Raw genomic sequence first — 13,026 nt, 5'->3', positions numbered from 1 at the left:
TACACTGTATAGGAAAGACAGGCAGGACAGAAGAGGAGGAGGGGTAGTGCTATACATAAGAAACCGTCTTGAAGCGCAGGTGTTAAACCTGGACAAAGAAAATAAAACCGAATCAATATGGGTCAGAATAACGGAAAAAAATTAAAAGGGCATAATAATAGGAGCATGCTATAGACCGCCAGATTCAGACGGTGAGCAAAATAATCTGTTATACAATGACATTAGAAATGCGTGTAGCAAAGGAGAAGCCATACTAATGGAGGATTTCAACTTCCCCCATATAAAATGGGAAAATCCGGTGGGGAGCACGTAGGATGAAATTGAAATGGTGGAAATGGCAAATGACTGCTTCCTAACACAATTTGTCACGCCACCGACTAGAGGGGAGGCATGCCTTGATTTAGTCTTTTCAAATAACGAAGACAGAATAACTAAAACAGAGGTCAGAGAACCACTGGCAAACTCAGACCACAACATGGTCTCATTTGAAGTGTTTTTTAAAACCCCAAAAGTAAAGACTAAAGCCAAGGTTTACAATTTTAGAAAAGCAAACTATGAAGGTATGAAACAGAGACTAACAGAAGTAGACTGGAGTAAAATAGAGAAAAAACCCAAGAAGAAGGATGGTTGTTCTTCAAAAATGTAGTACTAAAGGACAAAACAATTACATCCCTAAAGTAGACAAATCTAAATGTAAAACTAAATTGCAAATCTAAATGTAAAACTAAATTGCCAAAATGGTTTAATAGATCAATAAAAAAAAATATTCAGCGAAAAAAGGCACTTCATAGAGCATTAAAAAAGGACCAAAAAGAAAGTACGCAAAAAGAGTACACGGAACTGCAAACGCAAGTCAAAAAGGAAGTTAGAAAGGCCAAGAGAGAACTAGAAATGAACATTGCTAAGGGAGCTAAAACCAATTCCAAAATGTTTATTTAATATTACAACAGCAAGAGAACATTCAAAGAGGAGATTAAATGTTTCAGAGATACAAATGGCAAAATCGTAGATGAAGAAAAAAAAATAGCAAATATATTAAATGATTATTTTTCACAAGTTTTTACAAAGGAAGATACTGACAACATGCCCCACATGTCATCCAGTTCCTATCCAGTTTTAAATAACTTTAGCATAACTGAGGCAGAAGTGTTAAAGGGATTAGGAGCTCTTAAAATAAACAAATCCCCTGGGCCGGATGAGATCCTCCCAGTAGTACTCAAAGAAATGAAAGAAGTAATTTACAAACCGCGAACCAAGATCATGCAGCAGTCTCTTGACACAGTGGTGGTACCGACAGACTGGAAAATTGCAAACGTAATACCGATCCACAAAAAGGGAAACAAAACTGAACCAGGTAACTACAGACCAGTAAGCCTGACTTCTAGTATATGCAAACTTATGGAAACTATAATAAGATCCAAAATGGAAAATTACCTATATGGTAACAGGGTCCTGGGAGACAGTCAACATGGTTTTAGGAAAGGGAGATCGTGTCTAACTAACCTGCTTGATTTTTTTGAGGATGCAACATCGATAATGGATAATTGCAAAGCATATGACATGGTTTATTTAGATTTCCAGAAAGCTTTTGACAAAGTCCCGCACAAAAGATTAATTCTCAAACTGAACGCAGTTGGGATTCAAGGAAACACTTGTACATGGATTAGGGAGTGGTTAACATGTAGAAAACAGAAAGTACTGATTAGAGGAAAAACCTCAGAATGGAGTGTGGTAACCAGTGGTGTACCACAGGGATCAGTATTAGGTCCTCTGCTATTCCTAATCTACATTAATGATTTAGATTCTGGTATAGTAAGCAAACTTGTTAAATTTGCAGATGACACAAAAGTAGGAGGAGTGGCAAACACTGTTGTAGCAGCAAAGGTCATTCAAAATGATCTAGACAAGATTCAGAACTGGGTAGACACATGGCAAATGACATTTAATAAAGAAAAGTGTAAGGTACTGCACGCAGGAAATAAAAATGTACATTATAAATATCATATGGGAGATACTGAAATTGGAGAAGGAATCTATGAAAAAGACCTAGGAGTTTTTTTTGACTCAGAAATGTGTTCATCTAGACAATGTGGGGAAGCTATAAAAAAGGCTAACAAGGTGCTCGGATACATTGTGAAAAGTGTTGAATTTAAATCAAGGGAAGTAATGTTAAAACTGTACAATACACTAATAAGACCTCATCTTGACTATTGTGTGCAGTTCTGGTCACCTCGCTATAAAAAAGATATTGCTGCTCTAGAAAGAGTGCAAAGAAGAGCGACCAGAATTATTCCGGGCTTAAAAGGCATGTCATATGCAGACAGGCTAAAAAAATTTAATCTGTTCAGTCTTGAACAAAAAAGACTACGTGGCGACCTAATTCAAGCAAACCCAAGGGAATTTTTCAGCCTGAAAAAAGAAACAAGGACCAGGGGTCACAAATGGAGATTAGACAAAGGGGCATTCAGAACAGAAAATAGGAGACACTTTTTTACACAGAGAATCGTGAGGGTCTGGAATCAACTCCCCAGTAATGTTGTTGAAGCTGACACCCTGGTATCCTTCAAGAAGCTGCTTGGTGAGATTTTGGGATCAATAAGCTACTAACAACCAAACGAGTAAGATGGGCCGAATGGCCTCCTCTCGTTTGTAAACTTTATTATGTTCTTATGTTCTTATGTCTCTCTTTTTAACTTGCACCGTAAGAAACAAATGAGACCTCATTCTAAGTTCTCATGAGACAGTCTAAGTTAACAATAGTGCATAATGTTGTCTCTGTACAAAAAATATAATCTTCTAAATGACAATGATTTGCCAAAAAACAAAAATGATTTGCGTTGATTTTTTTTTTCCAATTTGTTCACAGATGCTTAGTAGATAAATCTGTGCTAGAGGCTACAGTTAAAAAAATAACACACACATTGTTATCATCCCAAGACTACATAAAAGAGGTTTAATTTAAGCGAAATGTGCTGAGTTTTGATTTTCCATATGCTAAATTAATGCAATCAGCTTGTTTATGTAAAAGCCTTGATGACTGGACTATACTCCCCTGCAGTCTTGTCTGGTCTCCCTGAAATCATTTCAGCTCTTGGTTGGATAGCATTCAAGAGAGTTTCTGCTCAGGTGTTCATTAATATGAGTCCGTGCTGCTATGCAGGTACACCCCTGTTGGGAGGGGTTGAAAACCAAAATACAGAAAATACATGTTACTATTAATCAGGTAATTAGTAATCAACATTTACATCTGTGTGAAGTACAGGAGTTTACAGCCTTTGTATTTACAGCTGTTGCACGGCACCTGTACCATATTCAGACTGCACGTGCTTGTTGTAGTTAATAAACATTATCGTATTTGCCAAGTTCGCCTCAGAACAGCTGATAAACCAACCAGCAAAAACAGCAGAATGATGAAGAATGATGAAGTTTTCAGTCAAAATTCCTAAAGAAGTGAATTAAACAACAAGAAACTGCTGCAGCAGGGACGAAAACTTTAAGCGAAACACACATTCACTATGAATATACCTCGAAAAAATAACAGAAATATGTCATTGTTTTTAACGAATTATCACATTAACTCTACTGTACATGTAATGGTCAAATTGTATTAAGCATCACTCTCGTGGTTTGTAGTGTCTCCAGAACACCTTGATAAAATGGCACCCTTATTACGTACATTATGGTGTACTTTATTGTCTATGTTGTCTTACTAACAAAAATAAATAAATAATAGTCAAGAAATTAATTATTTATGAACTTTTTTCTTACTTTTCCATGGGATCTGCCTGCTCGATTTCCATAATGAAGATGAGGAAGATAGCAATTCAACTGGATAATAACTCATACTGGCCTAGAAAAAAAAACAAACATTTTTTTTCTGTAATATTTTGTTTTGGCAGCGTGCAGCCAGAGGAGGGCTCAGAAATTCTTTTAGGCCCAGAGGTGACCTATGGCCCGCCTGACCTGGCTCTGTCCAGTCCGGTTGCCTTGACGATAGCCCACTGTGCAGAGGTCAGCATGGAGCACTGGAGCATCCGGCTCAAGAGGCAGGTTGAGCAGGACAAGTGGGAGGTAAGCCAGCTCACCTGTGGGTTAGGCATGGTAACGATAAGGAAATGGAGTAGGCTACAAAATCACTGACCGAAAGAACAATGTCACGTTTCTATAGAGCCTTACAGATTTCTATCACACTATTGTACAATGCGAGAGATCATAAGGGCACAACCTGCCAAGCACCTCCAGCCCCTGCTTTTATTGCGCTTGTTAACAGATATGCTGCACATTTATTCTTCTTAAAAATCCCCAATGAGAATCCACTTTGAAATGTGTGAGCACATATCAGTTGTTTTGGGTTTGGTAACTGAGTGTGTTTGAAAAGAAATCATGAATAATCGTAGTTCTCCAATTAAATCTTTGTATGACCTCCTGTGTGACACTAATTGTGAGGTGGATCTTTAAAATCATATTTGTAAAGAGGAAACGGTTATCTATACAGGGCTACCAAGATATTTAGCACATAAGGGGTCTTAGAATAACTTGAGGTGAGGCATTTATTTCCTATTTTATCTCAGTTTCAAGGCTGGTAATAATAACAGCAGCATTTTGACCAGTTTTTTTCCTAACACAGAAGTTTGTTAGTTTGCTAGAAGTAATGTAATAATAAAATAAATAAATAAACCCATTTGATATACTGCATTGCTTGAGGCAAAAGTAATACTGACTTTGAATTGTTAATTCATTGCCTTCAGCTATGCACTGATTTGTTTTTCTTGTATAAATAACAACAAAAAACAATAACAGGCTCATCTTACAGTAATCATTATACCGTATAATATACAATTGAGCCTTTAAAGTGATTGAAGCTACACATAGTTATAGTAAGCATGTATTTTCCCCTTTTTTTTTTTATTAGTTTAGTGATCGCCAGTGGCTTTTTACCCCAGTTTTTTCCTCAATTTGGAATTCCTAATTAATATTTTTATCCCGGTTCATCGCTGCAACACCCCGACGACTCGGGAAATGGAAGCTGAAACCCACATCCTCTGAAATGTGCTTCTGCCAATCCGTCATTTTTCACATTGAAGATCCACAGCGAAACCACCAGACCTATAGTGCCTGAGGACAACGCAGATCTGAATGGCTCCACTACAGCCCTGCAGGCACACTATCAGCCACAGGGGGTGCTGGCACACGGTGAACCGTGGATTGCCCTGCCGACCTAATCCCTCCCTACCTGGGCGGTGCTCGGCCAATTGTGCACCACCCCCTAGGAACCCCTGATCATGGTTGGATTTGAACCTGTGACAGGCTATACTGCACTCCACGCGCAGTGCCTTTACTGATGAGCCAGTCGGGAGCCCTTCTAAACATATATTTTCATTTTAAAATATGATATCTGATACTATACTTGGTTGAGGAAATCTGTTTGCAAGCCATGCTTTTAGTTAGTGTTGCACTTGTTTGGTCATTTCACCTGGAGATTGTCCCCACCCCTTCAATAGCTTCTTACCTGTCATTAACTAATCAGTTGCTTCCCCTAATGCCTGAAGACACTGCTGAGGTGTAATGACTCAGGAAGTGAAAGTGTAACAGATATATACAAAAAATATGGCATATAAACGTAGATATTTCTTTAACCTAAAGATGTTCCACTAATATCAAGAATATGGATGTTCTGAGCTTCAAAACCACATATCAGTAGTAGTAGATATTGCACCATGAACGTTGATTCAAGTCAGGCCTCTTAATATTACAAGGAAATTATTGAAAATATCTGAGCATAATGGTGTGCATCTTTCTCTTTCCTTGCAGGAAGTGATGTCGGTAGATGACGAGTCAACAGGCTGTTACTGCCTCATTGACTCTCACAGCTGCCTCCTCCTGCTGGAGCAGCCTGGTACCTACGCCCTGGTGGGTGAGCCCCTGACAGAGACTGCGGTCAAGCGTCTGAAGCTGGCTGTGTTCGGAAGCATGTCCTGCAACGCACTGGACTACAGCCTGCGAGTGTACTGTGTAGACAACACTCCACACGCTTTTCAAGTAAGCAGAGCTTTGTTTGCACAGTAAATGGAGACTAATAAATTCAATAACAAACATTTTGACTAGACGTCTTTCTCAAAGGCTTCAGTAAGATTGGATGGTGCAATCACAAACTGGTACACTACAAAGATGTTATCTGGAGCAGCAGTTCTCAAGTTGGTGTCCGGGAAACCTTCAGGGTCTTCAAAGGTTGCCCAGACGGTCCACAAGAAATTCTGGGACATTTGGTAAAACAACATAAATTCTGAATGTACAGAAACATGTTCTTTCACTGGTATCTTGCGATAAAGACAGTATTCCTACAAAACGTACTTTCACAGCAGCACAGCTTTTCTTTCCTGTTTGTGATTTGCATTTTGCTCCCCTTTTTAAACTGACAAAAAAATACTGTATTTTTTTTTTTTTTTTTTTTATTTTGTATTTTTAAAATTCCCAATTTTCTCACCACATATGGAATTAAAAACTGCATCTTTCTGTTTTAGTCTTATGCAATAAACTTGGAGAAACATCTGTAAGTCACACCAGTGCCCTTCAAAACTAAACTTTTTGACCTACTTGTAACTGCTGAGCTGTAAGACGCATGACAAATCAACGATTGCAATGTCTGCTATTAGTCCTGACTTTGAAGAAGTTCCCAGCAGCCACCAGCGGGGCTCTCGTTAGAAACTGTGCAGTCATTAGGCAGCACAGATTTTCAGTTCCCTTTCTTCCTTTCCTTTCTATCCACAGGTTTGTGTTACTGTGCTCTACCTTCTCTGCAGTAAGCCTGGCTGCCTGCTGCTTTCTCACAGGGGGTGTGTAGGAATCAGAGCCGTGTCTCTGCTGGTGCCAGCAGGGTTGCTGCTCCAATTCTCACTGAGGCTGTTGCTGCAGCTGATAAGAGCTGTGCTGGGCTCTGATACTGCTCCTCTGTCACTGACAAAGAGAATTGAGTTACTGGCACTGCATGCTCTGTAGAAGTTTAGTCTGAGTTACTGGGGACTTTTTTTGCTGCCTTTGCAACTGCATACTTTATGTAAATAGGACAGGGTGAAATTAAATTAACTTTTGATTACAGGTGTTTTAGGGATATATTGTCAAATCTTTTTACTCCAAATTTAATTTGCAGAAATGTGAAAAACAAGTCATGTGTGGCAGTCCCTATATGGTCGGGACAGTCCCGATTTTCTAGCAAATGTCCCGCGTCCTGATGCATAGGAAGAAAGTCTCGATATTTACCCATAGAAAAAAAATCATTTATTGTGCACAGTAGAGTTAGTGAAAAGCACACGCTGTGCTCGTCGTGTAGCTGACACATCTGCTGATCACTAACTTATACAAAGGGAAGAACACTTCATTGTGTCTGTTTACCGTCATGCTGGTCGTGTGGTGTTGCATTGAGGGGATACGTCTGTTATTATATGATGGAGTGTTTTTTGCATATGACCCCTCCAATGTGTATGATGCGTATAACACACACACACACACACCGGGGACGAGCGTCCCGCTCAACAGTTTCCAGATGTTGACAAGTATGATAAGTTGTCATATTAAACAGCTCGTTTTGCCGGCCATTAATCTTGGACTGTCGAATGTTATTTTAGGTGACTTAGTCAGATAAGTGCTAATCAGGTTCTGTGAAACCAAACATTAGTCTTCTTCCATTGTGTAATATGTAGTGTGTTATCATTATATAAGATGTCATTGCATGCTGTCTCTCTGCGCTGGACTAAATTAAATCACAAATAAATTATAAATCACAAAAACGAACATTGTACACATGATCTAAAAAAAACAAAAAAAACATTTGATTTGAATTAGAGAGCTTGTTCTATCCACAGGATTACGTCAGTTCCCAGGGTAAGACGTACTGGAATTATATTATTATTAAATCTTTAATACAAATAATACAAATAATATTGATTTCTCACTCAAGATTTATAAATCATTTTGGAATTGGAATTATTTCTTTTGAACACACTTCTACTCAAAATGTGTGTCATTAAAAATATTTCCATATCCTGATTTAGAAAAATGAAGAGCCAAAACTTATTTAATCATTTTCTTTTTTCACAGGAAGTGGTAGCCACTGAAAAAAGCAGAGGAGGACAGTTACTGGAGGAGCCAAAAACGTTACTGTTCAAAGCAAACACCTTCAGTCTTCAGGTCTCCATACAAGACATACCCCAGTTCCTCTGGAACATCAAGCCCTTCACAACCTGTCAGGTACACAGCACTGCTTAGCAGAGACGCCACACCAAATGCTCTTCAATGGGGAGGCAGTGGTTCTGTACTACCTGGACATATTTCATTGTTTCATGGTCACTCGTAGTTGTAAAGCATGTTCATGGTCATTCGGAAAAGCACATGTGTAACAGGGCATAGACTGGATGCTATCCGACGACCGTCTTAACCACTATACAAAAGAGCCGTGCCCGTCTGCATTCATGGTGTTAGAGCTTTTCACATCATCCCATCTCACTGACGGGACAGAATCTGTAATAGCAATGTATCCCACAACACTGCGCATTACACATGGCTAAATGTATACTACTCGATTTTTAAGCACACACCAACAGTTCTTATGCTTTACAATACAAAAGAATGTGCAGTATGTTCTTACAATATTATGACACATTATTGGGGAGGCAGGGTGAATACCTTATTGCCTTTTTTTCTGTAGCATCTCATTCCAAATAGACAGGAAATTACAAAATTCCTTTTAAATGCTGATGACTGCAACCTGAGAAACAAACCGGCCAGCGTTTACATGTTTTAAGGGGTAGCACATGGTAAAATGTATGGGAGATAGTAAAAAAGATTGCTCCCTCAATTGCACATGTTGGTTAGTAGAGCTGCCATTGTTTTTTTCTCATGTCATACTTGCTCTTTGTCAATGCCAATCTCTAGTGCTGTCCATCCAAAACATTTCATTACCACTTCATTCACTCAACTCAAGAAAGGCTTAAAAAAAAGACACCTTTCATTAGCTCTCCATTAGACCCAGCTGAATTAACAGCAATCATCTCCCTGTACCTCATCTTTCCAGTAGCATTCACCACTACAACATTACAACGACACCCATTATCAAAATTAACTTACAGCTTGTGCAACATTAATAGCATAAGCATAATGGGAAATAGTTCTTTGATTGTTTTTTTTTGTTTGGTTTTTTTTTCAATTATAACCAGTTCCATTCTGTAGAATGTAGGTATCATTATTGCACCGCAAGGTAATACAAAGTTCATGTTCAGCCTATACAAATACTGCTGGCTGACAGTTTCCCACCCCTACACTAAATCAATCTGCATTGCCCTTAAATGTTAAAAGTTACTGGGTTGTATCTTGATACAGCAGATGGTTTCCTGCAATGGCTGCTGTAATTTAATTTGTGTCTTACAGAACCAACATTCCCAGTGATCTAGTGCACAGGGGTGGGAAAAAACGAGAAGCCCCTGCAATATGTAGCACACGCTTTCCCAAAGGAGGCGGTTATCATTAAAAAATAAGCACTTGCCTGTCCAGAACAAATAGTCTTGGGATATCCATACTTGCCACACTTCTCAATAGAGCGGTTTCAGGAGCTCAATACTTGAAGACTCATTGAAAAGTGTTTATTGCCAAGTCATTAAAAAATCTATCAAAGCCACACCAAGCTTGGAACTTCTTGGCCCACACTTCCATTATTTTTATTTTCTTTGTTTACAGGAATTTCCCTTCTCTCAAGTGTGGTGCAGTAACCAGCAGCCTCTGCACTGTGCCTTCTCTTTAGAGCGATACAGTCCTGCCACTACACAGCTCTCCTGCAAAATCAGTGTCCGGCAGGTCAAAGGGCACGAGCAGATTCTTCAGGTCTACACATCTGTAGTAGAGGTGAGTGCACCCCTAGACATACTGTCTGTTGGATATTCGGGGGAGTACTGTATAAGATACGAATGAAAATCTTCATTTTGGCCCTGCACACTTTTAGGTGAGTAGACTTTGGTTGGCCCTGTCCTGTATCCGTGGAGCTATAGCTTCTAATTTAAAGACATTTGTTATGGGGTCACAAAATTACTATGAGGTTACCCCACAACCCCACAATAACAATGGCCCTGGTTTTAGCTGTTCTAAAGACAATGAAGAAACCCCAAGGACCAGTCCTCGTAGCAGCACAGACTGCTCTGGTTTGCTTCAGTTCCAAAACAGATTCATCTCAATTAAAGTCCAGAGTGGTTGTCTGCTTCCAAACTCAACCCCTGAAATGCAGTTTATAAACAAGGCTTTATCTCGTGGTTATTGCACTGAGATTGTATTGCACAGTATAAATCAATTGATAGACAGCAACTGAAATATTATTTATGACCAACAGCAAGGGATAACATTTACAGGCAGCTTCAAGTTTTGTTTCATGGCCTGTAAAAATGTCAGACTGTTTTGATAATATGTAGTTTCATTTAAAGAAGATGGTGCAAACAAAATAATTCTGGAAAAGCCTACCTAATATGAATTTTCTGGGTCTCAGATTGTCCTATATAATTTATTTATTTTATTTTATTTTAAATGTACACATAGCGGTAAAGGTGAATTAGATTTTTTAATGGTGATATAACTTGAAGCAGAGAATTGAACGCTTCTTGCAGACGCTTCCATGCTGCACTTCTGGTCAGCTTCAAGAGGTGGCATGAAGGAACAATGTCAATATTTAAAATATGCCATTTATAGGAAAAGCAGCAATTGGTACTCAAGGCTGAACCAATAAGAACATAAGAAATTTAAAAATGAGAAAAGGCCATTCGGCCCACCTTTGCACGCTGACTTTGATGCCATAGTGATCCGTTAGCACTCAGGAGAAGGAAAACAAAACCCCCTAAGCAGGTTAGTAGGGGAAACGAAACCTCTGGGAGTTCATGGCTAGATGGACAGCCCTTCATCCAGGCGGCTAGCTAAAGATCTTATTGTGGTCACAGAGGGGGTTGTACAATACTGTTTATGACAGCATCTAGTCTTTTCTTGAAGGATCGGATAGTCTCTGCTTCAACAACTCTGTCTGGCAGCCTGTTCCAGTGGTTCCAATGTGGGACACTTCTGGGATTTGAAGTATCTTTATAGAAAGTAAATGGATGTTTCAGGGTTTGTTTTTTTTTTCTTTGTTGCTATTGAAATTTTATTATCAGGAAAGTTCTCAGCTGCATTCTTCAACAGGAAGTGCAGCTTAGAAAAGAGTGCAAAAAACCTTTTTAAAAACCTTTTTTAAATGCTAAGCTGTTTAATATTGCAGTATAATAAAAAGAACAAAGAGTTTTCCTTAAGAGTAAGTTGCTTCACATGGCAATTTGATTACATTTTCAAAATGTGTTTATTTATTTTTGTCCGTTTTAAGGGGCTGTGTCTATGAGTTTGGGAGCTAGTTGCCTGCCATAGACACATGTAATGTAAACTGGATTAGCTAAAGTGCCTTTTATATTAGTAAGCGCCATCTGTGCACAGTTCAGTATTGCAGAATCTTGACCCAAAGAAAATGTGTACTTGATGGTTCTGGCATTGTGACTGATGTTACATACAGCATGCAGGCAACTAGACCTGTAGCACAACTCCTGAACTCTGAGTGTAAAAAACATGCTCTTTCCATGAAATAGACTCACAAGGTGAATCAAGGTGAAAGCTATGATCCCTTATTGATGTAACCTCTTAAATCCACTTCAATCAGTGCAGATGAAGGGGAGACAGGTTAAAGAAGAATTTTTAAGCCTCGACACAATTCAGACATGGATTGTGTATGTGTGCCATTCAGAAGGTAAATGGGCAAGACAGAAGATTTAAGTGCCTTTGACCGGGGTATGGTAGTAGGTGCCAGGCAGCCAGTTTGAGTGTGTCAAGAACTGCAACGCTGCTGGGTTTTTCACGCTCAGCAGTTTCCCTTATGTTCGCCACCCAAAGGACATCCAGCCAAGGGCAGGCAAGTGGTCGAAAACGGCTCATTGATGAAAGAGGCCAAAGGAGGCTGACACGAATTTTGCAGAGCAACAGACGGGCTACAGTTAGTCAACTGACAGTCCAGTACAACATTGGTGCTGAAAGACCCATAAAAGAACGCACAACTCATCGTAACTTGACACGAATGGGGTATGGCAGCCGACGACCTAATACAGTTCCACTTCTTTCAGCAAAAGACAAGAAACTGCGGTTGCAGTGGCCTAAGGAACAAAAACACTGGATACTGGAGGATTGGAAAAACATTGCCAGGTCTGATGAATCCTGGTTTCTGCTGTTTCACGCTGATGGGAGGACTAGGGTATGGAGCAAACCACATCAGTACATGCATCCCTCATGCCGCGTGTCAACATTGCAGGCTGGTGGTGGTGGTGTGATGGTTTGGGGTGTGTTTTCATGGCACACATTGGGCCCCTTGATAAAAGTGGAGCAACGTTTGAATGCCACAGGATATCTGAACATCATTGCCAATCAGGTACATCCCTTCATGTCAGCAGTGTATCCATCTGCTAATGGATTTTTTCAGCAGGATAATGCCCCATGCCACAAGGCTAGGATTGTCTAGGAATGGTTCCATGAACATGACAGTGAATTCAGCTTACTGCAGTGGCCTGCCCAGTCACCAGATCTTAATCCAATTGAGCATCTGTGGGATGAGACAGAACAAGCTATTTGGAGTAGAGATCCACTACCAGCCATCTTGACACAACTGTGGGAAACATTGGAGTCAATATGGGCCAGCATCCCTGTGGAACGCTTTCGACATCTTGTAGAGTCCATGCCTTGACGAATTGAGGCTGTTCTGAGAGCAAAAGGGGGTGCAACTCAATATTAGGAAGGTGTTCCTAATGTTTTGCACACTCAATGTATAGTATTTGAATAATTACAATAAGAACCATTCAAAAAGATTTCAAGAATCATAAATATATAAGGGGACCATTAAAACAACAGAATGTCATTTCAGAATACTTTTAAAGTAGGGGCAGTGATCCTGGCCTTCAGTTTTCAGTTCAGTGTACTGGGGGACGTTCAAGT

General features: G+C 39.6%; 1 protein-coding gene across 1 annotated transcript in view; it reads left to right on the top strand.

Moving 5' to 3' along the window:
* Positions 1 to 13,026, top strand: part of LOC121303003 (netrin receptor UNC5D-like) — a 263,953-nt gene that overhangs the window by 245,826 nt on the left and 5,101 nt on the right. The window contains exons 12-15 of the mRNA XM_041233393.1: positions 3,900 to 4,071; positions 5,812 to 6,039; positions 8,095 to 8,244; positions 9,727 to 9,891. Of these exons, the coding sequence (XP_041089327.1) occupies positions 3,900 to 4,071; positions 5,812 to 6,039; positions 8,095 to 8,244; positions 9,727 to 9,891 (715 nt within the window). The remainder of the gene's footprint in view (positions 1 to 3,899; positions 4,072 to 5,811; positions 6,040 to 8,094; positions 8,245 to 9,726; positions 9,892 to 13,026) is intronic.

Source organism: Polyodon spathula, chromosome 31 (assembly GCF_017654505.1).
Source record: "Polyodon spathula isolate WHYD16114869_AA chromosome 31, ASM1765450v1, whole genome shotgun sequence".
Lineage (NCBI taxonomy): Eukaryota > Metazoa > Chordata > Actinopteri > Acipenseriformes > Polyodontidae > Polyodon > Polyodon spathula.
Note: the sequence above shows the minus strand (reverse complement) of the source record. Positions and strands in the feature narration are given on the sequence as shown.